Source organism: Pleurodeles waltl, chromosome 2_2 (genome assembly GCF_031143425.1).
Source record: "Pleurodeles waltl isolate 20211129_DDA chromosome 2_2, aPleWal1.hap1.20221129, whole genome shotgun sequence".
Classification (NCBI taxonomy): Eukaryota; Metazoa; Chordata; class Amphibia; order Caudata; family Salamandridae; genus Pleurodeles; species Pleurodeles waltl.
The window spans coordinates 111,674,982-111,700,594 of record NC_090439.1 but is presented as its reverse complement, the minus strand read 5'-3'; the positions used below and the strand labels follow the sequence as shown (position 1 = coordinate 111,700,594).

The following is a 25,613-nucleotide window of genomic DNA, read 5'->3' as shown; positions in this document are numbered from 1 at the left end:
TGGAGGATCATCTCTTCATCGGGTACGTGGGACAGAGGAGAGTAAAGGCAGTCCACAAGAGAACACTCTCCAGGTGGGTTGTTCTTTGCATTAAAATGTGTTACTCTTTAGCAAAGAAAGAACCCCCTGATGGTATAAGAGCTTATTCCACCAGAGCTAAGTCGGCCACTTCGGCCTTGGCTAGGGGTGTTCCTGTGGTTGACATCTGCAAGGCCGCAACTTGGTCATCCCTTCACACTTTTGCGAAGCATTACTGCTTGGACTCTGAGGTCAGAAGGGATGGCCATTTTGCACGGTCAGTGCTGCAGGATTTCTTGGTTTGACCATTCAGGCACCCTCCACCGAGTGCGGTACTGCTTTGGGACTCTATTCATTAGGTGAGGAATCCACAGGCAGTTGTATCCATCAGAAGAACGAGTTACTTACCTTCGGTAACGACTTTTCTGGTGGATACACTAGCTACCTGTGGATTCCTCACGGTCCCACCCGCCTCCCCGTTGCCTGTATGGTCTAGCCAAGTAATTCTTGAGTGTGCTCCTCTTGGTTTTGAGGACTTGTATATATTCTGTATATATATTCATATTGATATATATTGTTCATATATTTATTGATTTGTAAAAAAAAAAAAAAAAAAAAGAAGGATTGAGTTATTAGAATGATGTATTTATTGGGAATATCATTACATTTTGCTATTGTTCTTTCATCTCAATGGCCTATTATTCTCAGGCACGTAAAAAATGTTGGTACTGACGTCGGCACGTCGGCGAGGACCTCTTATTGCCTGTATGACGCCAGACGTCGTCGCGTGGGCAGTTGGGACGTCCTCGTCGACGTGCAGAAGCTAGGAAGAAGATTTCTGTCGAATGCTGGCGCAATGGGAGTATTCATTAAGTGAGGAATCTACAGGTAGCTAATGTATCCACCAGAAAAGTCGTTACCGAAGGTAAGTAACTCGTTCTTCTGGACCTGAGTACCTGTAAGACAAGGGGACCAAGTCCAAGAGTCGCGACAGTGTTGAAAGTGGGCAGGAGCCCAAGAAATGCCAGCTGAGGGTGCAAGGAAGCTGCCACCTGTTGGAAGAAGCTTGGAGTTCTGCAAGAAAGAAGAGGACTAGGAACTTCTCCTTTGGAGGATGGATGTCCCACGTCGTGAAGAAGCTTGCAGAGGTGTTCCCACACAGAAAGACCACAAACAAGCCTTGCTAGCTGCAAGGGTCGCGGTTAGGGTTTTTGGGTGCTGCTGTGGGCCAGGAGGGACCAGGATGTCGCCACATGGATGAGGAGACAGAGGGGGCGCCCAGCAAGTCAGGGAGCCCTCACAGAAGCAGGCAGCACCCGCAGAAGTACCTGAACAGGCACTTAAAAGAAAAGTGAACCGGAGTCCACCCGAAGTCACAAAAGGGAGTCCCACGACGCCGGAGGACAACTCAGAAGGTTGTGCACTGCAGGTTAGAGTGTCGGGGACCCAGGCTTGGCTGTGCACGAAGGAAATCCTGGAAGAGTGCACAGGAGCCGGAACAGCTGCAAATCACGCGATACCCAGCAATGCAGTCTAGCGTGGGGAGGCAAGGACTTACCTCCACCAAACGTGGACTGAAGAGTCACTGGACTGTGGGAGTCACTTGGACAGAGTTGCTGAGTTCCAGGGACCACACTCGTCGTGCTGAGAGGGGACCCAGAGGACCGGTGATGCAGTCTTTTGTTGCCTGCGATTGCAGGGGGAAGATTCCGTCGACCCACGGGAGATTTCTTCAGAGCTCCTGGTGCAGAGAGGAGGCAGGCTACCCCCAGAGCATGCACCACCTGGAAATAGTCGAGAAAGCCGGCAGGATGAAGCGATACAAGGTTGCTAGTAGTCGTCTTGCTACTTTGTTGCGGTTTTGCAGGCTTCCTGAGCAGTCAGCAGTCGATCCTTTGGCAGAAGGTGAAGAGGGAGATGTAGAGGAACTCTGATGAGCTCTTACATTCGTTATCTGGTGAGATCCCCAAAGCAGAGACCCTAAATAGCCAGAAAAGGAGGTTTGGCTACCTAGGAAGGAGGATTGGCTACCAAGAGAGGTAAGAGCCTATCAGAAGGAGCCTCTGATGCCACCTGCTGGCACTGGCCACTCAGAGCAGTCCAGTGTGCCACAGACACCTCTGTTTCCAAGATGACAGAGGTCTGAGACACACTGGAGGAGCTCTGGGCACATCCCCTGGGAGGTGCAGGTCGGGAGTGGTCACTCCCCTTTCCTTTGTCCAGTTGCGCGCCAGAGCAGGGCTGGGGGATCCCTGAACCGGTGTAGACTGGCTTATGCAGAGATGGGCACCATCTGTGCCCATCAAAGCATTTCCAGAGGTTGGGGGAGGCTACTGCTCCCCAGCCTTCACACCTATTTCCAAAGGGAGAGGGTGTTACACCCTCTCACAGAGGAAGTCCTTTGTTCTGCCTTCCTGGGCCAGGGCTGCCTGGACCCCAGGAGGGCAGAAACCTGTCTGAGGGGTTGGCAGCAGCAGCAGCTGCAGTGGAAACCCCGGAAAGGCAGTTTGGCAGTACCCGGGTTCTGTGCTAGAGACCCGGGGGATCATGGAATTGTCTCCCCAATGCCAGAATGGCATTGGGGTGACAATTCCATGATCTTAGACATGTTACATGGCCATGTTCGGAATTACCATTGAGACGCTATACATAGGTAGTGACCTATGTATAGTGCACGCATGTAATGGTGTCCCCGCACTCACAAAGTCTGGGGAATTTGCCCTGAACGATGTGGGGGCACCTTGGCTAGTGCCAGGGTGCCCACACACTAAGTAACTTTGCACCCAACCTTCACCAGGTGAAGGTTAGACATATAGGTGACTTATACGTTACTTAAGTGCAGTGGTAAATGGCTGTGAAATAACGTGGACGTTATTTCACTCAGGCTGCACTGACAGGCCTGGGTAAGAATTGTCAGAGCTCCCTATGGATGGCAAAAGAAATTCTGCAGCCCATAGGGATCTCCTGGAACCCCAATACCCTGGGTTCCTCAGTACCATATACTAGGGAATTATATGGCTGTACCAGTATGCCAATGTAAATTGGTGAAATTGGTCACTAGCCTGTTAGTGACAAATTTGGAAAGCAGAGACAGCATAACCACTGAGGTTCTGGTTAGCAGAGCCTCAGTGAGACAGTTAGTCATCACACAGGGAACACATACAGGGCCCATACTTATGAGCACTGGGGCCCTGCCTGGCAGGGTCCCAGTGGCACATAGACTAAAACAACATATATACAGTGAAATATGGGGGTAACATACCAGGCAAGATGGTAGTTTCCTACAACTTGCCAAAGTACTCTGCTCTTGTAACCTCTCACATGCATCCAACCACGTACGTCACTTTCGTTTTGATACTGAGCAGTTATACTCCGTGTGGCAATGTGTGTTGCCCATGCCAGATGCTCCTTCACTGTATCAGTGGCCTCGGCTTTAATTAAAATGTCTAGTGGGAAAGAAAGTCACCTTTCTGGCATTATCACTGTTCACCAAACTTAATGTAGCTATCAAGTCGGAATTTTAAACTCAACCAGCCACATCCTGCTCCATTCCCACGTCCTGCTCATGTATAAGTTGGGCTTTTCCACAGTACATATTCCAGTGTAACTGCCCTACACCCCCTCTGCATCCCTCTTTGGCAGCCGTAGACCGCTCCTGTCCCGAGGAACATTAATGTTCTTAGCCTCCGGCTCAGCTGAGGCTCACCACATAAGATCAGGAAATATTCATCCCATGCTTCAAGCACAGGTGCTGTGCTTTCACCTGCAGGTTCCTGCCCCCCGAGGTGCCAGGCAGATGTTTCTAGCTTTATGGGAGGGCGCGAGCACTCTATCACAATTCAGTGCTTCAGACCATTTTATAGGTCCTCAGTGTGCCCACAGAAAGATAAAATGATGCCCTCAGGGGATCATGTCTCTTGGCGCCATGCTGCACAATACCTGTTCTGGACAGGCAGAAAGATGAGACGGTGGCAGTGCTTCACACTCAGACATTTGATTTGGAGCCCACGTAGCTCGTCCCCAGGCACTGGGATTTATTCAAAGACTAGGCTTAGTGCAGCTGTGGGAGCCATCCTCCCAACGTAATACTTGAAGAATGTGACATTTCTGATTCTTCTGCTAGTTTTTTTCACTGCGGGATAGTTCTGATACAAGAAGTTGTAATGTCCGGTGTAATTCTGGGATAGTCAAATCCACACTATATTTTCAGTATAACCACCGCATAAATGAGTTCTATTTTTATCTTTTGCCAGTAGGTTTATCTTGTAGAAATAATATTGAAAACTCGGATGAAACTGGCCCCCTCAGATTATGTTGCTCACCCATGTTTTAAAGATACCTCAGTGGTCAGAGTACACCATTGTGAACCATCTTTGTAGTAAACCTGGTTATGATTTGTAGCTTTTCACTGCGAACTATAGGCAGTTAGAACACTTGCCATTCTGCCGTTCTGTGTAAAGCTGCATTTGAAACAGACGGAGATTAATAATTTACGTTTTTCTTATAAACTCCTAGGTCCATCAGTGCCCCTCTCCCTGACCCGACTCTCTCTCTAATGACCTTCCTGTCTAACCACTCCTGGAAAAAATATCTTGATGGAGGGTGATCCTTGTGGCATTGCCGTCATTTAACACCTGCTCAAGATTGACAGCTCTCCAAGACGCTTGATGCAATGTATGCAAGTTAGCTGTATTTGACTAGTTTTGTTGGGGTTGCAGCTGCTGGGAACAAAAAAGAGACCTCCGGTCGATTATGATATTTTGGGGAAAAAATAGTTTTTTTCTTTTCACATTTCCTGCAAGGATTCCCATTCAAATTTGTAATAGAACCTTAAGTGCAAGATTGAGAAGCTCGTCTTAATTGTTCTACATGACCCGCACATTGAAGACTGCAGTGAGGAAGTTGTTTATTTGGCAACTTATTTTAAAGTTACATGTAACTGATTTGTATTGGCTGTTGTGACTCTCATAATAACCCACCGCAGCACATGATGCTGTCACCCACCTCAGAGTTTGTCCTTTTTTGCTTATCCAATTTTTATTGGGTTTCCAAAACACAAACCATTCATCATTATTGACAGCATCCTGTGACCGCACGGAACAAATTATGGCTAAAGGTTCCAAAAGCGAGTTCAACAAGACAACCTTCACTCAAGCCACAGCCAGTATCATTAGAAAGAGAACAAGAAGAGTCACTGTCCAATTGTACCTTACTCAACAGTGCATAGTAGTAATAACAAATTCTGGAAACCCATAAATGCAGAACCGAGCATTACAAGAGGTGACACACACGCTCATCGAGGAATGGTTGAGAGCACCAGTGATGCTAACCTCCGAGGTGTGAGCAGAAGCATCGGCACAGACATAGTAGGGGGTTACAGGTATCTCTGAGCTTGCTATAGATTATACAGTTCCTTTATTCACAGCAAGACAGTGTATGCTGGTGAGCTGAGTAACAGATGCGTGGTGAGTGACAGGTGGCAGTGTTCTCTATAATCTAGGGCTTAGACAGGAGAAACTTTGGGAAGCCCAGGTACATCTCGTTATTGGAGTCCACCCTTGATGCGATTGCTCCCTCAATAATAATGCACTTGCCTTCCATATTGAAGAATGGCAGGAGACTTGTCAGTAAACTTCCGGAAGCCACTTGATGCAACTGTGGCTTAACAGACTGGTCTTAATCATGCAGCACCCATAAATTACAAACTTAATGGCCTAATTAAAAGGTGATCCCAATATAAATGGCCACGTGGCGGATGACTTGATGAAATGAGGGCCACATAAGATACAAACCTATTTTATCAGAGTTAAGGCTCAAATGTGTTTTCCGACATCTGTGTTGCCACCAGTGTCAAACAATTCTGAAATATGGTTATAGAATCTGCTATACTGCCTTCACGAGGTTGGCAAGTTTGGTGTTTGTTTTCTTAAATAACATGTTACTGTTGCGTCCGAAAAGGTCTGTCAAAGGAGCAGCATACCATCCAAGAGTGTTTGACTGAGTGATGATCTTTAGGAGACTTTACAGCCCAGGTTCCAGAATGGGGAATGGAAAGGGGTAAAAATACTGCACAGACATTTTCTGATAAGTCCTGGGTTCAGCCTAACGCTAAGGATTTGGCTCCCTCGTCATGAAATCTTTAAGCAAGCCTTGGATTTAGCAGGTAAAAAATAACGCATCTTCAGGACATTTTGAATGTAAATGTTGTACTTTTGGGACCATGTTCCACCAGCTTGTCCCTGGAGTCATTGTTTTAAGGGATGTTTGAATTATTTGATAAATATAGCACACCCTATGTTTTTGAAGTGCTGTGCCTTGAGGCCAGAAACAGTTTCGCCACTGTTACCTATAAAACAGTCATGCCAATTTATAGCAACAAGATCGGAGTACATCTCAGGCCCTCATTCATAACACCCAACTCTTTGCATTAAAATGTAATACGGCAGTACATCTTTTAAACGTAGAAGCTCTAGTCTGCAATCCTTGGATAAGATAATGGCACAAAGAGGCCACTTCTCAGGTGTAAGTGCATTATACAAATAACAGTGACACCTATTTAATGTTAAATGAGTGGGGAATGTAAAATGAGTGGGGCATGTAATATGTGTAATAGGCCTCCCCCACTCTAGTCCCACTTGTTCTAAATGGTGCGAATCCTGTGAGGGTGTGAGGGTGTTCACTTGTCTGCCTTATTTTGGGTGTCGTCTTAAAGAATGTTGTTTGCTTGTTGTTTTCCAATCTCCTAAAATGTAAGAATTACCCATTAAATATGAAAGTTACTCAGTAGTGGTAATCAAGCTAAGCTTGTGAGATGTTAGGGTCAATTCATGTTTGAATGCCTTGTATGTTTATATTTCTTTACTGAACCTTCAAAAAATCAACCACATCCCGATAGTCAGATTGCATACTTGTTGCTGTAAATTGAACCTTCTCCCTTGAACGGCTAACTTAATTAGATAGCACCTAATGTTAGCAGCCACACTGCATTTTTCCCAGTCAATTAGATGGCACCTTATAAGCCATCACATGCTTCTTTCTCCAACATCCTTTTAGAATAATCAATTCTGTTTGCACAGGTGCTTGTTCCTGAAGACCCCGGTATGTGGTTAGTGTATCCAATATATTGATCAACAATTTTATAGGTCTGTAATGAAGACCCTAGGCTTTCCAAGTTGAATGCATTGTCTCATTCACACTCGTCTTCGTCGATTCTGGCAGTGTCTTGTGCAGTTATGGGTGGGATGCTTGAAACCTATAATCTTGGTTCTGGTTTTCCTCATTCCATTGTTTTTTAGGTATGAGATGGCTATCCTGCTAGAATGTAGCATTGGAGCATCCAAAGAATACTGCTTCTGTGGCTGTAAACTGGCAATCTCGGTTGTTGACATTACTAGGGCCCTACATTCCTATTTCATAGTAGGGGGCCTTGGTTTACTTGTCACGTGGTCGTGAGTGATTTCCCCCTCCGTCATGATTTAGATTTGCTGCACAGTGCCAGGGCATGTATGATGCTACAGAACCGTCATATCACCTCCCGATGAGGTCTAAGATGGGCAGGATGAGCTCAGTCACTTGGTTATCTGTGTGCCCTTTGATGTCTTCAGGTCAAAGGCTCTCCGGGTCTTAAAAGATCCAGTGACCTCACTGAATGAATAGGTATACTGGCAATGAAATTAAAGACTGGCACATTAAACTCAAGTAACACAAAATCCTTAAACTGTGTTCTTGGTCACCTGGATGCTGTAGGGAATAATAGAGAAATCTTATGGCTTGTATAGGTTGTGTTTGGTGTGAACATTCTAGCTGTTCCTGTGTAAGCTGACGATTCACACCTCAAACTGACAACCTCCCTCAGTACCCCCTTAACATGTGATCTGAGTGTAAGTACTCAAATTTTACTCTGATTGAATATCAAAGTGCAGTGTCTTTGGTTTAGCCACCAGACTTCTCTCTTCCTTTTTTTGGTTTCCTATTACCATCCCTAGTAGCCACACAAACCACTTGTTTCCTGCGGTCTGTGTGAGAGCTATAGTCACTGGTTTGGATACTGATGGCTCAAGCCAGTCTTCCAGCCTTTTAAAGACTAAATGTTTGTACTTAATGTTTTTAACATTTATTTACAGGGTTTTATTACGAGATTGCACTCACTCATGTGAACACGCTCTTTCTACTGAGGTACAAAGTTACATTTTTTTTTTGTCCTATAGGTAGAGGAAGTGAAAAAGCACCAGCACTGTTTAGCTTTCAGCTCTTCGGGACCTCAGAGCCAGACGTATTACATTTGCTTTGACAACTTCACGGAGTATTTGAGGTGGCTCCGACAAACGTCAAAGGTAAGGGCTTGAAGTGATGATAAAACTCAAATTAACAGAATAAAATGATAAACATAGAGTTTTAAAGCAGACAGGAAAAAAAACTTTAAAAGTGTGGATTAATCTTTCCTTCAGGGCAAGCAACAATGTATCTATCTTGTTTAAAGTATCTTTAAAGTAATGGAACATGTTAATTTTCTAATCTGGCAGGAGTTGGTTGGATTTGCCTGAGTGGTCATTGATGAGAGCCACTCAAACATGTCTCATCCCCTCAGTGGTCTTAGAAATTTCACCACCCGGGTTCATTTGTCTAACCTCTTTATGAGCAAAAATTCGAGTGACCGCACTGTCATTCACAGCAGTTGTTGCCCCTGGAGCAGTGTGTCAACCTATCAGATTTTCAAACCTAATGTTTGCTATCATTTGTAATTTAATAGCTAATCTGCAGTATTTCAGTACAGTCACATTTCAAACTATAGTAGGTAAAATCAACTCCTTGTCCTTTGCCCTTTTTGTAAAATTTAAAATATGAAAAAGCCTTGAGCAAATAACTGTTTGCACCCCGGGGCACATTTGCATTCTTGCTGTGGACTTGGATGCTTGTGTGACACCTTCTGTAACACCGTTCTCTCAGAGGGGTATTTTTGTGTCTCTCCATTTCAAAGGGCGTTGCCCCATGCAAATTATAGACAACTTTAGCCCCTGCACCAGTCAATTATTGCTGGTGCAGGCACAGGGGAAAACCTGCTCTTCATTTGCATACTAGCCAATCCCCGTTACATGAAACATCACCAGTAGTGAGTAGACCTTGGGTTGAGCAGAGGTTGTGGCAGATTGATAGCTAGTCAGAAGTTACTAGTCAACCACTTGTTCTCTTTTCACAACTACAATGCTCAGGCTACCAGCAGCTGTTGAGCTATTCTTTGAAACAAGCCTGAATTCAGGGAGCATTATTAGAAGTGCTGTACCTTGAGGTCCTTAGTGAAAACGCCTTGTGTCTAAATGAGTCAAAGGATACAAATGAAAGGCTCTGTTTTGGATTTGAATCTGAAATATATTAACTATAATTCAGTTAACCATTGCCTGTCGTCATTATCATCGCCTTAATTACTAGCAGCGACTGACAGATTTTTGTCTTGTGTGATGGTTGCTGCATTCATGTTGAGTAACAACATTGACCCAACAGCTGCACCAGAATGGGATACTGTACTGATTTGTTTGCACACCATATACCGCTAGACATGCAGGTCCTGCACAGTTGGGTGCTTGCAACGAGATGTACTTCAGGTGTTATTCTGGTGAGTGGTTAATATCTGTAGCATAGGTAAAAGTGTATTTCTGATGGATACAACTACCTGTGGATTCCTCACCTAATGAATACTCCCATGGCGCCAGCATTCGACGGAAATCTTCTTACTAGTCTCTGCACGTCGACGAGGACGTCACTCTAGCCCACGCGACGCCGTCTGACATCATACAGGCAATAAGAGGTCCTCGACGACGTGCGGACGTCAGTTCCCTTTTTTCCGTGCATTCGAAACGGTTATCTTCGAGGGAGCAACTGTTACTTTTGTGGTTACAGTGTATTTTTGCTGCGTAGTCTTTCGCTGTGGTAATAATGTCGCAGAGAAAGTCTGGATTCAAGCCTTGTCGTGAGTGTGGAGGCAAGATGTCGGTGACGGATCCTCATTCCGATTGCCTTTGGTGTTTGAGCTCCGACCACGACGTCTCGACTTGTGATTCATGCCAGCACATGAATCCGAAGGCCCTCAAAGAACGTGAGGCGAAGCTGTTTATGGCAAAATCGAAGGAGAAGCATCACAAGAAGTCTTCTTCTCCAAGACATCGGCGTCATCGAGACTCCCGGCGCCGTAGAGAATCTCGGCGTCATTCGAAATAGACTCGTTCCAGGTCTTCGGATCGGCGCCGAAGGACAAGGGAGATTAGTCCCACGGTTACGCCGCATCCTTCGACGCCGTTGCCCTCTCCGGCGTCTCCAACTTCACCTGGACAGGCGTCGGTGATTGAGGTATTGGAGCCTCAGGTGTTTTCTCCGGCGCAGACGTCGAGGCCGGCGTCGGGGTCGCCTCCGAGACAGGCACCTCAGTATCCGGCTTTTCCCACCCCTGGAGCCGATAGTTCCGCATTCTTGAATGCGATGTATGCCATCTTCCAACAGATGGCTCCAGGGGGTGCTCCGGCTGGGCCTTTGGCCTTTTCTTTGGGTGATCCTGCGCCTCTTCGGCCGGCACCCTTTATGCCCTTTCTCCCTTTTGGGAACGTGGGCTCGGCGCCAGTGTCAGCGCCGGTGGCCGCTCCGGTGGCTTCAGAAGGATTGGCCCCGGGGATTTCCATCCCGTCGACGTCGGGATTTCGGCCTGTGACTCCGGTGGGTCCATCTGCTTCAGCTGCTCTTTCGTCGGCGCCGAAGTTACCTGTGGCGCCGGACGCGGCGTCGGTGGCTTCTGAAGATCGTCGCCGATCTTCGACTTCGGCAGAGGCATTGTCGACTCCGCGTATTGAACAACGACTTCATTCGAGGAGACGTGCTCTCCGTGTATTAGAGGAGCAGGAGTACCAACGAGCCCTGGAGGAAGGAGAGCTAGAGGACTCGGGTGATGGGCTGCGTGGTCTGGAGTCGGCCAGTGGGCTGGACACTTCCCCTGAGTGGGATCTTTCGTCCCCGGGAGAATATACTGAGGAGGCTGCTTCCTTTCATGCAGTGGTACGGAAGGCAGCTAGTTTTTTGGACCTGCCTTTGCCGGTGGTGGAGGCTAAACAAAACCTTTTAACAGAGGTGTTACATCCGGCCTCAGCTGCGGCGGAGCCTCTTTTGCCATTTAATGACGCTCTGCTGGATCCGGTGTTAGAGGTGTGGAAGAGGCCGGCATCTTCCCCAGCAGTTCACAGAGCCGTGGCCAGGTGGTATCGGGCGGCTCCGACTGACCCTGGTTTTCTATCTAGGCACCCTACGCCGGAGAGCTTGGTGGTGCAGGCCTCCTGTTCATCCAAGTCAGCGCCTGGTTCTTTCCCGACGGTGCCTGGGGACAGAGATTCTAAGAAACTATAGGCGCAGTCCAAGAAGATTTTTTCGTCCTGCAGTCTGGCGTTAAAAGCCACTAATGCAACCTGTATCCTGGGGAGGTATATTCATGCTCTGATGGATGACATTTCCTCATCGTTTACAGAGCTTCCCCAGGGTCTTTTGGATCTTGCTTCAAATGCCCAGGCTGCTGCGACCCAGATTATCCAGACGGGACTGGATACCACCGACTCGGTAGCCAGAGCAATGGGCACAACTGTGGTGGCAAGGAGACAGGCCTGGCTCCGTAACTCGGGCTTTTCTGCGGATGTACAGTCCACATGGTTGGATCTCCCGTTTGATGGGGACAAACTGTTTGGGGCCAAGGCTGATTCGGCCTTGGAACGTTTTAAGGAAAGCAGGGCCACGGCTAAGTCGTTAGGGCTCCAAGCTCCTTCTGCCACGGCCTCTTCCAGATTTTTCAGGAGGTTTTGTGGATTTGGGCGTGGCTCTTCCTCCTCTTCCTTTCGGGGAAGATATCAGCAACCTGCCTCTTCCCATCCCTATAGATCTTTTAGGGGGAGAGGTAGGGTCCGCACCAGAGGAGCCTCTCAGCAGCACTCTGCCTCTTCCTCATCCTCTGGCGGGGTGCAGCAGGGGAAGCAGCCTTAGGCTTCCGCCATTTCCCACTCACTCCTCTCCTGTAGGGGGAAGATTACAGCATTTTCTCACGAAATGGAAGACTGTTACAACGGACACGTGGGTTCTCAGTATTGTGGGAAAAGGCTACACCCTTCCCTTTCGGGAGTTCCCGCCCCGCCCTTCTTATTGTTCAGAAGAACACCTCCTGTTGCTAGAACAGGAGGTACAAGTCCTCCTTTCAAAGGGCGCGGTGGAGTTGGTCCCAGAGCAGGAAAGGGGTCGAGGATGTTACTCAAGGTATTTCCTGATTCCCAAGAAGGATGGTCGTTTGAGACCAATTCTGGACCTGAGGATCTTGAATTGGTTCCTCAAGCAGGAAAAGTTCAAGATGCTGACCCTAGCACAGGTGCTTTTGGCGTTGAACAAGGAAGACTGGATGGTGTCTGTCGACTTGCAGGATGCTTACTTTCATATCCCGATACTCAAGTCACACAGGAAGTATCTCCGGTTTGTGGTGGGATCGCAGCACTATCAGTTTGCGGTCCTTCCGTTTGGTCTTACTTCAGCACCTCGAGTCTTCACGAAGGTGATGTCGGTGGTTGCGGCAGAACTCAGAAGGAAGGGGATAGCAGTATTCCCTTACTTGGACGACTGGTTGATCAAAGCCAAGTCCCCGGAGCTTGTGTCGCATCATCTGCAGTCAACAACCCAGTTGTTGTTCGACCTGGGTTTTTCGGTGAACGAGCCCAAATCTCACCTAGAGCCCTCTCAGCGCCTCCTGTTCATAGGGGCAGTACTGGATACAACATTGGGTCGGGCCTTTCCTCCGCCTCAGCGGATTCAAGATATTCAGGATTTGGTTCCAATGTTTCGAAATGGAGCGGTAGTTCCAGTCCTCAAGGTCCTTCGTCTGCTCGGTCTGTTTGCCTCCTGCATTCTGTTGGTCACGCATGCTCGCTGGCACATGAGGGCTCTTCAGTGGTGCCTCCGAAGGCAGTGGTCTCAGCACAAAGGGGATCTAGAGGGTACTGTCAAGATCTCCAGAGATGCTGCTGTGGATTTGAAGTGGTGGATTGCAAGCAACAATCTTTCACAAGGAAAGCCGTTCCAGCAGTCGCCACCAGTGGCCACAGTCATAACGGATGCTTCCACTCTAGGGTGGGGAGCTCATCTGGGGGATCTGGAGATCAAAGGTCTTTGGTCTCCAGAGGAACAGATGTTTCACATCAATCTGTTAGAGTTACGGGCTGTACGTCTGGCTCTCAAGGCCTTCCTCCCTTCCCTTCGTGGTCAGTCGGTACAGGTCCTAACGGACAATACTACCACGATGTGGTACATAAACAAGCAGGGAGGAGTGGGGTCGTACCTTCTCTGCAGAGAAGCTCTTCGACTATGGTCCTGGGCAAAGGACCATCAGATTTGCTTGATAGCAAACCATCTGGCCGGAGTCTTGAACGTGCGTGCGGACAGTCTCAGTCGCCATTTCTCGGCAGACCACGAGTGGCGTCTCCATCCAGATCAAGTCCGTTTAATCTTCCAGAGGTGGGGGTTTCCTCGGGTAGATCTGTTTGCCACTCGAGAGAACGCGCATTGTCCGTTATTCTGCAGCCTCCAGTATCCGATGCAGGGAGCGTTGGGGGACGCGTTTCAAATAACCTGGTGCGGCCAGTTGCTTTACGCGTTTCCTCCCATACCCTTGATTCCTCGAGTATTGAGGAAGATTTGCCAGGACCGGGCTCTAGTCATCCTAATAGCTCCGGATTGGCCAAGGAGAGTATGGTACTCCGACCTTCTCCAACTCTCAATGTGCCCTCCGCTCCGTCTCCCTTTCAGGGCAGACCTCCTCTCGCAGTCGCAGGGGCAGGTTCTACACCCCAACCTCCAGAGTCTGCACCTACATGCCTGGAGATTGAACGGGGCAACCTGAGTTCCTTCTCTCTCCCACCGGAGGTAGTGGATGTTATATTAGCGGCCAGGCGACACTCCACTAAATCTATCTACGCTAATAGATGGTCTAAATTTGTTGCGTGGTGTGGAGAGAGGCAGATTGATCCTTTGCATGCTCATCTATCGGACGTGTTGTCTTTTGCTCTGTCTCTAGCGCAGAAAGGTTGTGCAGTGGCTACCATTAAGGGTTATTTATCGGCCTTGTCAGCCTTCATATGTCTTCCAGACCAACCATCTTTATTTAAATCCCCTATTGTTATTAGATTCTTGAAAGGTCTTCTAAATAAATATCCTCCAAAGCCATTCATTATGCCGCAATGGGATTTGTCCTTGGTCCTGACTTTCCTTATGGGGTCCCCTTTTGAACCTATGCATTCTTGCCCCTTAAGGTATTTGGTTTTAAAAACAGTCTTCCTGATAGCTATAACATCAGCAAGGAGAGTGAGTGAGTTGCAGGCCTTATCAGTAAAGCCCCCTTATACAACTTTTTATGGGGATAAGGTGGTGTTGAGGACCAAGGCTGCTTTCCTCCCGAAGGTTGTTTCACCCTTCCATTTGGCTCAGGCAATTACTTTGTCCACGTTCTATCCTCCGCCTCATCCTTCCAAAGAGGAAGAAAGACTGCACCGTCTGGACCCAAAGAGAGCGTTGAGCTTCTTTATTGATAGAACAAAGGATTTCAGGCTGGAGGATCAGCTGTTTATTGGATACGTGGGCAAGAGGAGAGGAAAGGCAGTCCACAAGAGAACACTATCCAGGTGGGTTGTTCTTTGCATTAAAATCTGTTACTCTTTGGCAAAGAAGGATCCTCCTGAGGGCATTAGAGCTCATTCCACCAGAGCTAAGTCGGCCACTTCGGCCTTGGCCAGAGGTGTTCCTGTGGTCGACATCTGCAAGGCCGCAACTTGGTCGTCCCTTCACACTTTTGCAAAACATTACTGTTTGGATTCTGAGGTTAGAAGGGACGGCCATTTTGCACGGTCAGTGCTGCAGGATTTCTTGGTTTGACCATTTAGGCACCCACCGCCAGGCGTGGTACTGCTTTGGGACTCTATTCATTAGGTGAGGAATCCACAGGTAGTTGTATCCATCAGAAGAACGAGTTACTTACCTTCGGTAACGACTTTTCTGGTGGATACATTAGCTACCTGTGGATTCCTCACGGTCCCACCCGCCTCCCCGTTGCCTTTATGGTCTTGCCAAGTAATCCTTGAGTGCGCTCCTCTTGATCTTTGAGGGTGCAATAGATGTTGTATATATATTATATTTATATATGTATATATGTATATATCTTTGTGTATATACTTGATGTGTATATATATTTTAAAAAAGAGAGAGTTATATATATATATATATATATATATATATATATATATATATATATATATATATATATATATATATATATATATATATATATATATATATATAAAAGATTTACAGTTATTCATGCAATGTTGTGTATTTTTACAATGTAATGGGATGTTGCCTTGCTCTTTCATTGCATTGCCTGGTTGTTCTCATGCACTTAAAAAATGATTGGTACTGACGTCCGCACGTCGTCGAGGACCTCTTATTGCCTGTATGACGTCAGACGGCGTCGCGTGGGCTAGAGTGACGTCCTCGTCGACGTGCAGAGACTAGTAAGAAGATTTCCGTCGAATGCTGGCGCCATGGGAGTATTCATTAGGTGAGGAATCCACAAGTAGCTAATGTATCCACCAGAAAAGTCGTTACCGAAGGTAAGTAACTCGTTCTTCATGTTGGTGGCACCTGGGTTCCATTTTGGGTAAGCTGTTATTTCTGATGGATACAACTACCTGTGGATTCCTCACCTAATGAATACTCCCATTGCGCCAGCACTCGACGGAAATCTTCTTCCTAGCTTCTGCACGTCGACGAGGACGTCACATTTGCCCAAGCGACGCCGTCTGACATCATACAGGCAATAAGAGGTCCTCGCCGACGTGCCGACGTCAGTTCCCTTTTTTCCGTGCCATTCGAAACGGTTATCTTCGAGGGAGCTACTGTTGCTGTTCGACAGTTACAGTGTGTTTTTTGGCTGTGTTTTTTCTCTTAGATTACAATGTCGCAGAGGAAGTCAGGTTTTAAGCCCTGTCGTGAGTATCATGATGTTGGCAGGTGTGATTCATGTCAGCATATGAATCCGAAGGCCCTGAAAGAGCGCAAGGCCAAGCTTTTTATGGCGAAGTCGAAAAAGAAGGAGAAGAGACACCATCGAAAATCCTAGTCACCGAAGTCTCATCGGCGTCATCGAGAATCACGGTGCCGGTGGAGTAAAGAGAGGTCTTGGTCGAGGTCGCCATCGACTCGCCGTCGGAAGACTTGGGAGGTCAGTACCACAGTCACTCCCCATCCGTCGACGCCGTTGCCTTCTCCAGCCTCACCGACTTCGCCCTGGTCTTCGGGCCAACCGCCTTTAGTGTTTGAGGTTCCACAGCCTCAACTGTTTTCTCCGACGTTACAGACGTCGAGGCCGGCGTCGGTGTCGCCTTCAATCCAGGCACCCCAGTACCCGGCTTTTCCGGCCCCTGGAGCCGATAATACCGCATTTTTAAATGCAATGTTCTCCATCTTTCAGCAGATGGCTCCAGGTGGTGCACCGGCTGGGCCTTCGGGCCCTTTGGCTTTTAACATGGGTGCTCCGGCTCTGCTTCAACCAGCACCCTTTATGCCCTTTCTCCCCCTGGGGAACGTGGGCTCGGCGCCGGTGTCGGCTCCGGTGGCTCCAGAGACTTCGGCTCCGAGAGTTTTGGCTCCAGCGGCCTCGGTGTTTCGGCCAGTGACGCCGTCTAGGCCTTCTACGACTCCGAAGCAGTCTTCTCTCCATCCGACTCCTGGTTCGGCGCCGAAGGTACCTGCGGCGCCTGTAGACCCGACGTCGGACGGATCCGGAGATCGGCGTCGCTCTTCGACATCTGCTGACGCCATGTCGATGCCGAGGATTGAGGAGAGGCTGCACTCGAGGAGGCTTGCTCTCCGTCTCCTGGAAGAACAGGAGTACCAGCAGAACCTGGAGGAAGGAGAGATTGAGGACTCTCGTGAGGGTCTCCATGGGCTGGACACGGCTAGTGGCCTAGATACTTCCCCTGAGTGGGACTTGTCATCTCCTGGGGAGTATACAGAAGAGGCAGCCACTTTTCATGCTGTTATCAGGAAGGCAGCTAACTTTTTGGATCTGCCTTTGCCGGTGACTGAAGCAAAGGAGAATCTGTTGACAGAGGTGTTGCACCCGGCCTCTACATCAGCAGAACCACTTTTGCCGTTCAATGAGGCGCTGCTGGAACCTGTTTTGGAGGTCTGGAAGAAGCCGGAGTCGTCTTCGGCTGTCAATAGGTCTGTGGCTAGGAGGTATCGGGCTGCACCGGCTGACCCTGTCTTTCTTACCAGACATCCAACACCTGAAAGCTTGGTGGTCCAGGCTTCCTGCTCGGCAAGGTCTGCGCCTGGGTCTTTTCCATCTGTGCCATCGGATAGAGACTCCAAGAAGATGGACATGGCATCCAAAAAGGTGTTCTCGTCATGTAGCATGGCATTAAAGTCCACCAATGCTACATGTATTTTAGGGAGGTACATTTATGCTCTGATGAACGAAATTACATCTACGCATACGGAGATCCCTCAAGGGCTATTGAATCTGGTATCGGACGCTCAAGCTGCTGCAACTCAGGTTATCCAATTTGGGTTGGATACAACTGACTTTGTGGCTAGAGCAATGGGCACTGCTGTAGTTACGAGGAGGCAGGCTTGGCTTCGTAACTCAGGGTTTTCATCGGATGTACAGTCGACCCTGCTGGACCTCCCTTTTGATGGGGACAAGCTCTTTGGTGCCAAGGCTGATTCGGCCTTAGAGAGGTTTAAGGAGAGCAGGGCCACGGCCAAGTCGCTAGGCTTGCAAGCCACTTCTTCTGCCTCCTCCAGATTTTTTAGGAGGTTTCGAGGATTTGGTCGTGGCTCCTCCTCCTCCTCCTTTCGGGGGAAATTCCAGCAGCCTACCTCTGCTCTCTCCTATAGATCTTTCAGAGGGAGGGGTAGGGTCCGTACCAGGGGAGTCTCTCAGCAGCACTCTGCCTCTTCCTCTGGAGGGGTGCAGCAGGGGAAGCAGCCTTAGGCTTCCACCAATTCCCACTCACTCTTCTCCTGTAGGGGGGAGGTTACTGTATTTTCTCCACAAGTGGGAGGTCATCACTTCAGACTCCTGGTTTACCAGCATTGTGAGAAAAGGCTACACCCTTCCCTTTCGGGAGTTTCCGCCCCCCATCCCGCCCCACCCATCTTATTGTTCAGAAGAACACCTCCTGTTGTTAGAACAGGAGGTTCAAGTCCTCCTTTCAAAGGACGGGGTGGACTTGGTTCCAGAGCAGGAAAGCGGTCAAGGTTGTTACTCGAGGTACTTCCTGATTCCCAAGAAGGATGGTCGGTTGAGACCAATCCTGGACCTGAGGATTTTGAATTGGTTCCTCAAACAGGAAAAGTTCAAGATGCTGACCCTAGCTCAGGTGCTTTTGGCATTGAACAAGGGAGATTGGATGGTGTCTGTCGACTTGCAGGATGCTTACTTTCATATCCCGATACTCAAGTCGCACAGGAAGTATCTCCGGTTTGTGGTGGGGTCGCAGCACTATCAGTTTGCGGTCCTCCCGTTTGGTCTTACTTCAGCACCTCGAGTCTTCACGAAGGTGATGTCGGTGGTTGCGGCAGAGCTCAGAAGGAAGGGGATAGCAGTATTCCCTTACCTGGACGATTGGTTGATCAAAGCCAAGTCCCCGGAGCTCGTGTTGCATTATCTGCAGTCGACAACCCAGTTGTTGTTCGACCTGGGTTTTTCGGTGAACGTGCCCAAATCTCACCTTTAGCCCTCTCAGCGCCTCCTGTTCATAGGGGCAGTACTGGATACAACATTGAATCGAGCCTTTCCTCCGCCTCAGCGGATTCAAGACATTCAGGCCTTGGTTCCAATGTTTCAAAGTGGAGCGGTCATTCCAGTCCTCAAGGTTCTACGTCTGCTCGGTCTGTTTGCCTCCTGCATACTGTTGGTCACGCATGCTCGCTGGCACATGAGGGCTCTTCAGTGGTGCCTCCGAAGGCAGTGGTCTCAACACAAAGGAGATCTCGAAGGTTCTGTAAAGATCTCCAGAGATGCTGCCTCGGATTTGAAGTGGTGGATTGCGGGCGACAATCTTTCCCGGGGAAGGCCGTTCACGCAGCCTCCAACAGTGACCACGGTCATAACGGATGCTTCCACTCTAGGGTGGGGAGCTCATCTGGGGGACCTGGAGATCAAAGGGATTTGGTCTCCAGTGGAACAGATGTTTCATATCAATCTGTTAGAGTTACGGGCTGTACGTCTGGCTCTCAAGGCCTTCCTCCCATCCCTTCGCTGTCAGTCGGTTCAGGTCCTGACGGACAATACTACTGCGATGTGGTATATAAACAAACAGGGAGGGGTGGGGTTGTACCTTCTCTGCAGAGAAGCTCTTCGGCTATGGTCCTGGGCAAAGGACCATCAGATTTGCTTGGTAGCAAATCATCTGGCCGGAGTCTTGAATGTACGTGCGGACAGTCTCAGTCGCCATTTCTCGGCCGTCCACGAGTGGCGTCTCCATCCAGATCAAGTCCTTCTAATCTTCCAGATGTGGGGGTTTCCTCGGATAGATCTGTTTGCCACCTGGCAGAACTCGCACTGCCCGTTATTCTGCAGCCTCCAGTATCCGGTGCAAGGAGCGTTGGGGGACGCGTTTCAAAGAACCTGGTGCGACCAGTTGCTTTACGCGTTTCCCCCATACCCTTGATTCCTCGAGTGTTGAGGAAAATACGCCAAGACCGGGCCCAAGTAATCTTAATTGCTCCGGATTGGCCAAGGAGGGTGTGGTATTCCGACCTTCTTCAACTCTCAATGTGCCCTCCGCTCCGTCTCCCTCTCAGGGCAGACCTCCTCTCGCAGTCGCAGGGGCAGGTTTTACACCCCAACCTCCAGAGCCTGCACCTTCATGCCTGGAGATTGAACGGGGCAACCTGAGTTCCTTTTCTCTCCCGCCTGATGTAGTGGATGTTATCTTAGCGGCCAGGCGACACTCCACTAAATCTATCTACGCTAATAGGTGGTCTAAATTTGTGGTATGGTGTGGAGAGAGGCATATTGATCCCTTACGTGCTCATATGTCAGATGTTTTATCTTTTGCTTTGTCTTTAGCACAGAGGGGTTGTGCAGTGGCTACTGTTAAGGGTTACTTGTCTGCCTTGTCAGCCTTTATTTGTCTTCCAGACCAGCCTTCGTTATTTAAATCTCCTATAGTACTTAGATTCTTGAAGGTCCTTATGAATAAATTTCCTCCAAATCCTTTCGTTTTGCCTCACTGGGATTTGTCCTTGGTTCTAACTTTCCTTATGGGGTCCCCTTTTGAGCCTATGCATTCTTGCCTCATAAGATTGTTAGTTCTTAAAACAGTTCTCCTGGTTCCTATAACATCTGCAAGGAGAGTGAGTGAGTTGCAGGCTCTATCGGTAAAACCCCCTTATACAACTTTTTATGGGGATAAGGTGGTGTTGAGGACCAAGGCTGCTTTCCTTCCGAAGGTTGTTTCACCCTTTCATTTGGCCCAGACAATTACTCTTTCCACGTTTTATCCTCCGCCTCATCCTTCAAAGGAAGAAGAGAGACTACACCGGTTGGATCCAAAGAGGGCGTTAAGCTTTTACATAGACAGGACAAAGGATTTCAGGCTGGAGGATCAGCTTTTCATCGGTTACGTGGGAAAGAGGAAAGGAAAGGCAGTCCACAAGAGAACACTCTCCAGGTGGGTTGTTCTTTGCATTAAAATGTGTTACTCTTTAGCAAAGAAAGAACCCCCTGATGGTATAAGAGCTCATTCCACCAGAGCTAAGTCGGCCTCCTCGGCCTTGGCTAGAGGTGTTCCTGTGGTCGACATCTGCAAGGCCGCAACTTGGTCGTCCTTTCACACTTTTGCTAAGCATTACTGTTTGGACTCTGAGGTCAGAAGGGACGGCCATTTTGCACGGTCAGTGCTGCAGGATTTCTTGGTTTGACCATTCAGGCACCCACCATCGAGTGCGGTACTGCTTTGGGACTCTATTCATTAGGTGAGGAATCCACAGGTAGTTGTATCCATCAGAAGAACGAGTTACTTACCTTCGGTAACGACTTTTCTGGTGGATACATTAGCTACCTGTGGATTCCTCACGGTCCCACCCGCCTCCCTGTTGCCTGTTTGGTCTAACCAAGTAATTCTTAAGTGTGCTCCTCTTGGTTTTGAGGATTGGTATATATCATGTATATATGTTTATGTGTGTGTCTCCCTATATACATCTATAAACCATGAAGTAGGACTAAAGGCAGTTGAATATTTTTTAAAGCAACGTAATATTAAAGAATTGGAACATTCTAACATGCTGTTAGCCATGATTGACATGTGCTTATAGAATAATATCTTTATGTTTAATCATGAGATTTTTCATCAATTGTGTGGAACTGCCATGGGCATTTCTCTTTCCCCAAACTATGCCAACTTGGTGATGGGTTGGTGGGAAAGAGAAATTGCATGGGATAAAAGTAATGATTATTGTGTTGAGAAAGTTTTACTGTGGGTCCGTTTCATTGATGATCTTTTTATTATATGGAATGGTTCTAGAGATGAATTTATGCAATACTTCACTATTCTCAATAATAATCAAGTAGGTCTTAAATTTACATGTGAAACCAGCACAACATCCATCAATTTTCTAGACATTACTATTTACATTGAGAATAACAAAATAGAAACAACAGTATATCGGAAAGATACAGCTTGTAACAGTGTGTTACATGGGCATAGTTTCCACCCAAAAGCGTTGATGAGGAGTATACCCATGGGGGAAAGAGAAATTGCATGGGATAAAAGTAATGATTATTGTGTTGAGAAAGTTTTACTGTGGGTCCGTTTCATTGATGATCTTTTTATTATATGGAATGGTTCTAGAGATGAATTTATGCAATACTTCACTATTCCCAATAATAATCAAGTTGGTCTTAAATTTACATGTGAAACCAGCCCAACATCCATCAATTTTCTAGACATTACTATTTACATTGAGAATAACAAAATAGAAACAACAGTATATCGGAAAGATACAGCTTGTAACAGTGTGTTACATGGGCATAGTTTCCACCCAAAAGTGTTGATGAGGAGTATACCCATGGGGGAATTTATCAGAATGAGAAGAATTTGCTCTAATAATAAGGAGTTACATTTAAAATGCTCAGAAACTTATGAAAGATTCAGAAGTCAAGGATACAATGAAAATTTGTTAAAGAAAAATATGAATTTGATTACATTAAGGAAACAAGAAGATATCCTTTTTAAGAAAAAAGAATTAAATGTGAATGAACCACTTAGAATGATTATGAGATATACAAAAGAAAGTGGATGTATAAGGAACATAATTGAGAAACATTGGAAAATAATTGAGAAAGATTCAGATCTGGGGCCGCTAGTTGGTTCCAAACCTAATGTTTCATACAGAAAAGCACAGAGTATTAAAGATATGGTGGTGAGAAGTCACTTTACCTTAAGAAAAGATTCTAATTGGTTGGAACAAGAACAAAAGGGTTTCTCTAAGTGCAATAGTTGCAAAGCATGCAAAATAGGAAAGTCAATAAAGACGGTATCACTCCCGAATGGACAGAGGTTGGTGATCAAACATAAAATCACTTGTAACACCAAATTTGTAATCTATATCATAGAATGCCATTGTGGTCTCAAATATATAGGAAGTACCATTTGCATGTTAAAGAAAAGGATACTAGAGCACATTAGAGCAATAACCAATAAAGATATCACATATGCAACTGCTAAACATTTTCAAACACACACATCAAGTGATTGGAAAAGCTTAAGGTACTACAGGATAGATCGCATACCAGATCAGGAAAGAGGGGGTAATCGAATTAAGAAACTACGTCAACTAGAATCTAGATATATAATTCAAATGCGAACGAGGGCCCCTTATGGGATGTATTATGATGAGGAACTTTATGTCCATTTATACATAGTATACATGAATTAATTCCTGTATCTGATGTATTAGTGTTCTCATATTATTTATCACAGACACTTGAGAATATTTAAGGATGCTAAAATCAATTGGTTAAGAAGTGTATCTAACTCCATTTAGCACACATTTATTTAAATTGGTGTTTTAGTATGAAAGATGAATAAATCTGGAATTTAAGTGATAAAACACGCATCTGAAACTTTAACTTTGGACAATGCAATGATTAATTAAATTGTATATGCTTCTCTTGTTTAATTTAACTGAATAATAATTTTTCATTAGTGTTTTAGAATTGTTAGAAATTTAATTTATAAATGTAAATAATTATACTATATTTGTTAGCATAATTATTCAAATTAAGTTGAAATGATGGGTTGTAGTATTTTTATTATTTCTATCACTTTGCATGTAGTACTACCAGTTCCAGCATGCATTATTCTGGTCAATAGTGCAAGTAGCTATAAATAAGACACAAATGGATTAATGAATTTTAGAACTCAATAAAGACAGTGTTGGTCGAAACGCGTTGTTCTTTGTTTGTCACAGTTATTTGAATAAATTTCAAAAATATAAATATCCTTGGTGGCGTGCTCGACCGACTTTGTTTTTTCATTGATTTATCGAGGGGATGGCTTGCCCTTGGTCGGAGCACCGGTTCTTAGGAGCGCGGCGCCACTATTCAAGCCGCATCTTCAATATATATATATATATATATATGTGTATATATATATATATATATATATATATATATATATATATATATATATATATATATAGTTCATATATTTATTTACTTGTTTAAAAAAAAAAAAAAAATTAATAGACCGACTTCTCAGAATGATGTGTTTGTTTGAAATGTCATTAAATATTGCTATTGTTCTTTCATCTCAATGGATTATTATTCTCAGGCACGTAAAAAATGTTGGTACTGACGTCGGCACGTCGGCGAGGACCTCTTATTGCCTGTATGACGTCAGACGGCGTCGCGCGGGCAAATGTGACGTCCTCGTCGACGTGCAGAAGCTAGGAAGAAGATTTCCGTTGAGTGCTGGCGCAATGGGAGTATTCATTAGGTGAGGAATCCACAGGTAGCTAATGTATCCACCAGAAAAGTCGTTACCAAAGGTAAATAACTCGTTCACCTGAACTATAACATAACATGAATGGCTGCTTGAGAATGACTCTGTAATCTGATTTTAGTTAACGGGCACTCCACCTGCAATTCCTGGTTGTGCATGCCACTAAAGTGTCAAGACACTGAACTGAGTTTTGTTTTTCACACTTATTTGTCGGAGTGTGGATTTAATTCCACTTAGGCTGCACAGTGTTGAGTTGATGTAATAAGAAAATACTGCTGTATGATGTGGCACTTTGGCGTTTGCTGCTCATTAGGGTAAGAGGTTAGTGAGGCAGCTGGTCAGCAGTTCCAGTCTTGAAACCTGTTTGTGTTTGAGATGATCATAAATCTCTGCTGTTACAAAGTCTAATTATTTTTACATGTTGATTAACAGTTAACTACCATACACTAATCTCTACCACGGTATGCAGCGGTGACTTAAAAGCATAATATCACAAATTCCAACTCTGTGGTCAAAGTGGAACACAGTTTCTGCAGTGTCCACAACAAATACTTTACTGCCTGGAACAGCTTCTGGAATGGCTAGAGAAGCAAGGAAACCTAGGAAACTGTTGTAATCTTCACATGAAGGAATGTGTGTACGACTTCTGTTCACCTGTGATCGAGAGTTACTGCAAGGTGTCATTTCTACATCAGATGGGTGTAACCTGCATGCTAAAAAGGGATTTTTGATTTCCTTCCATTTCGAGCCTTGAGGCCTTTGTTGAGATTGCTAATAAGTGGTAGTACTCCTACTGCTTGTAAAGCAAACCATCTGGGAAGTTGCCTTTTCACACTTAAAGTAATACAGTGCTGGTCACGTTTAAGACGTTGCACTTGTGCTTATCATACCTGCTCAGAAGGTACAGTGCGCCGGCGGGTGAGCTATTCATTGGGCAGCCTCCTCTGCACAGGCTTGTTCGCTGGTTGAACTTTGAATCTTTAAATGCATTAAGTAACACAAGACCCCGTTTTGCTGTTAATTCAGTATTAGTGGAAATAGGGAGATGGACTGGCTGTTTCTTGGCAGTGTAGGTGCGGAGAGAACATGGGCAGGGGAGAGACCTTAATTCCAGTGTAGCTATATTTGTCCTTTCTAGCAGCAGTAGGCATTCAGTAAGTTTGCATCAATTCGTTTTTGATGAAGAAAGAACGTCTGAAAGATTTTTTGATAGCCATACATCGTAAAATAAAACATCAAAATTACATCAAGAGCTGAAGCTCCATCTTGTGTGAAGGAAGTCCATGGACGCAGCTCGAGTCCACGCAGCCAAACCCGTCCTTTGCATCTCAGTCCTTATGTGGCGCAATGTTTTTTAGTGAGAGAGCCAGTGAAACCACCTTTAATGTCTTGTCTTAAATTCCAGGATCAGGGTTCAGATATTGTAAAGTTTAAACGGTTGGCAACGTTTTTACAGCAGTTTAAAAAAAAAAAAAAAAAAGCGAATGAATAAACAAAAAAGATTGCTTAACGCCATTCCAA

At 46.3% G+C, this 25,613-nt stretch overlaps 1 protein-coding gene across 4 annotated transcripts in view; it reads left to right on the top strand.

Moving 5' to 3' along the window:
* Positions 1–25,613, top strand: part of PHLPP1 (PH domain and leucine rich repeat protein phosphatase 1) — a 604,801-nt gene that overhangs the window by 237,630 nt on the left and 341,558 nt on the right. For all 4 annotated transcript variants that reach the window (XM_069219488.1, XM_069219487.1, XM_069219486.1 and 1 more), the window contains exon 3: positions 8,226–8,351. In XM_069219488.1, the coding sequence (XP_069075589.1) occupies positions 8,226–8,351 (126 nt within the window). The remainder of the gene's footprint in view (positions 1–8,225; positions 8,352–25,613) is intronic.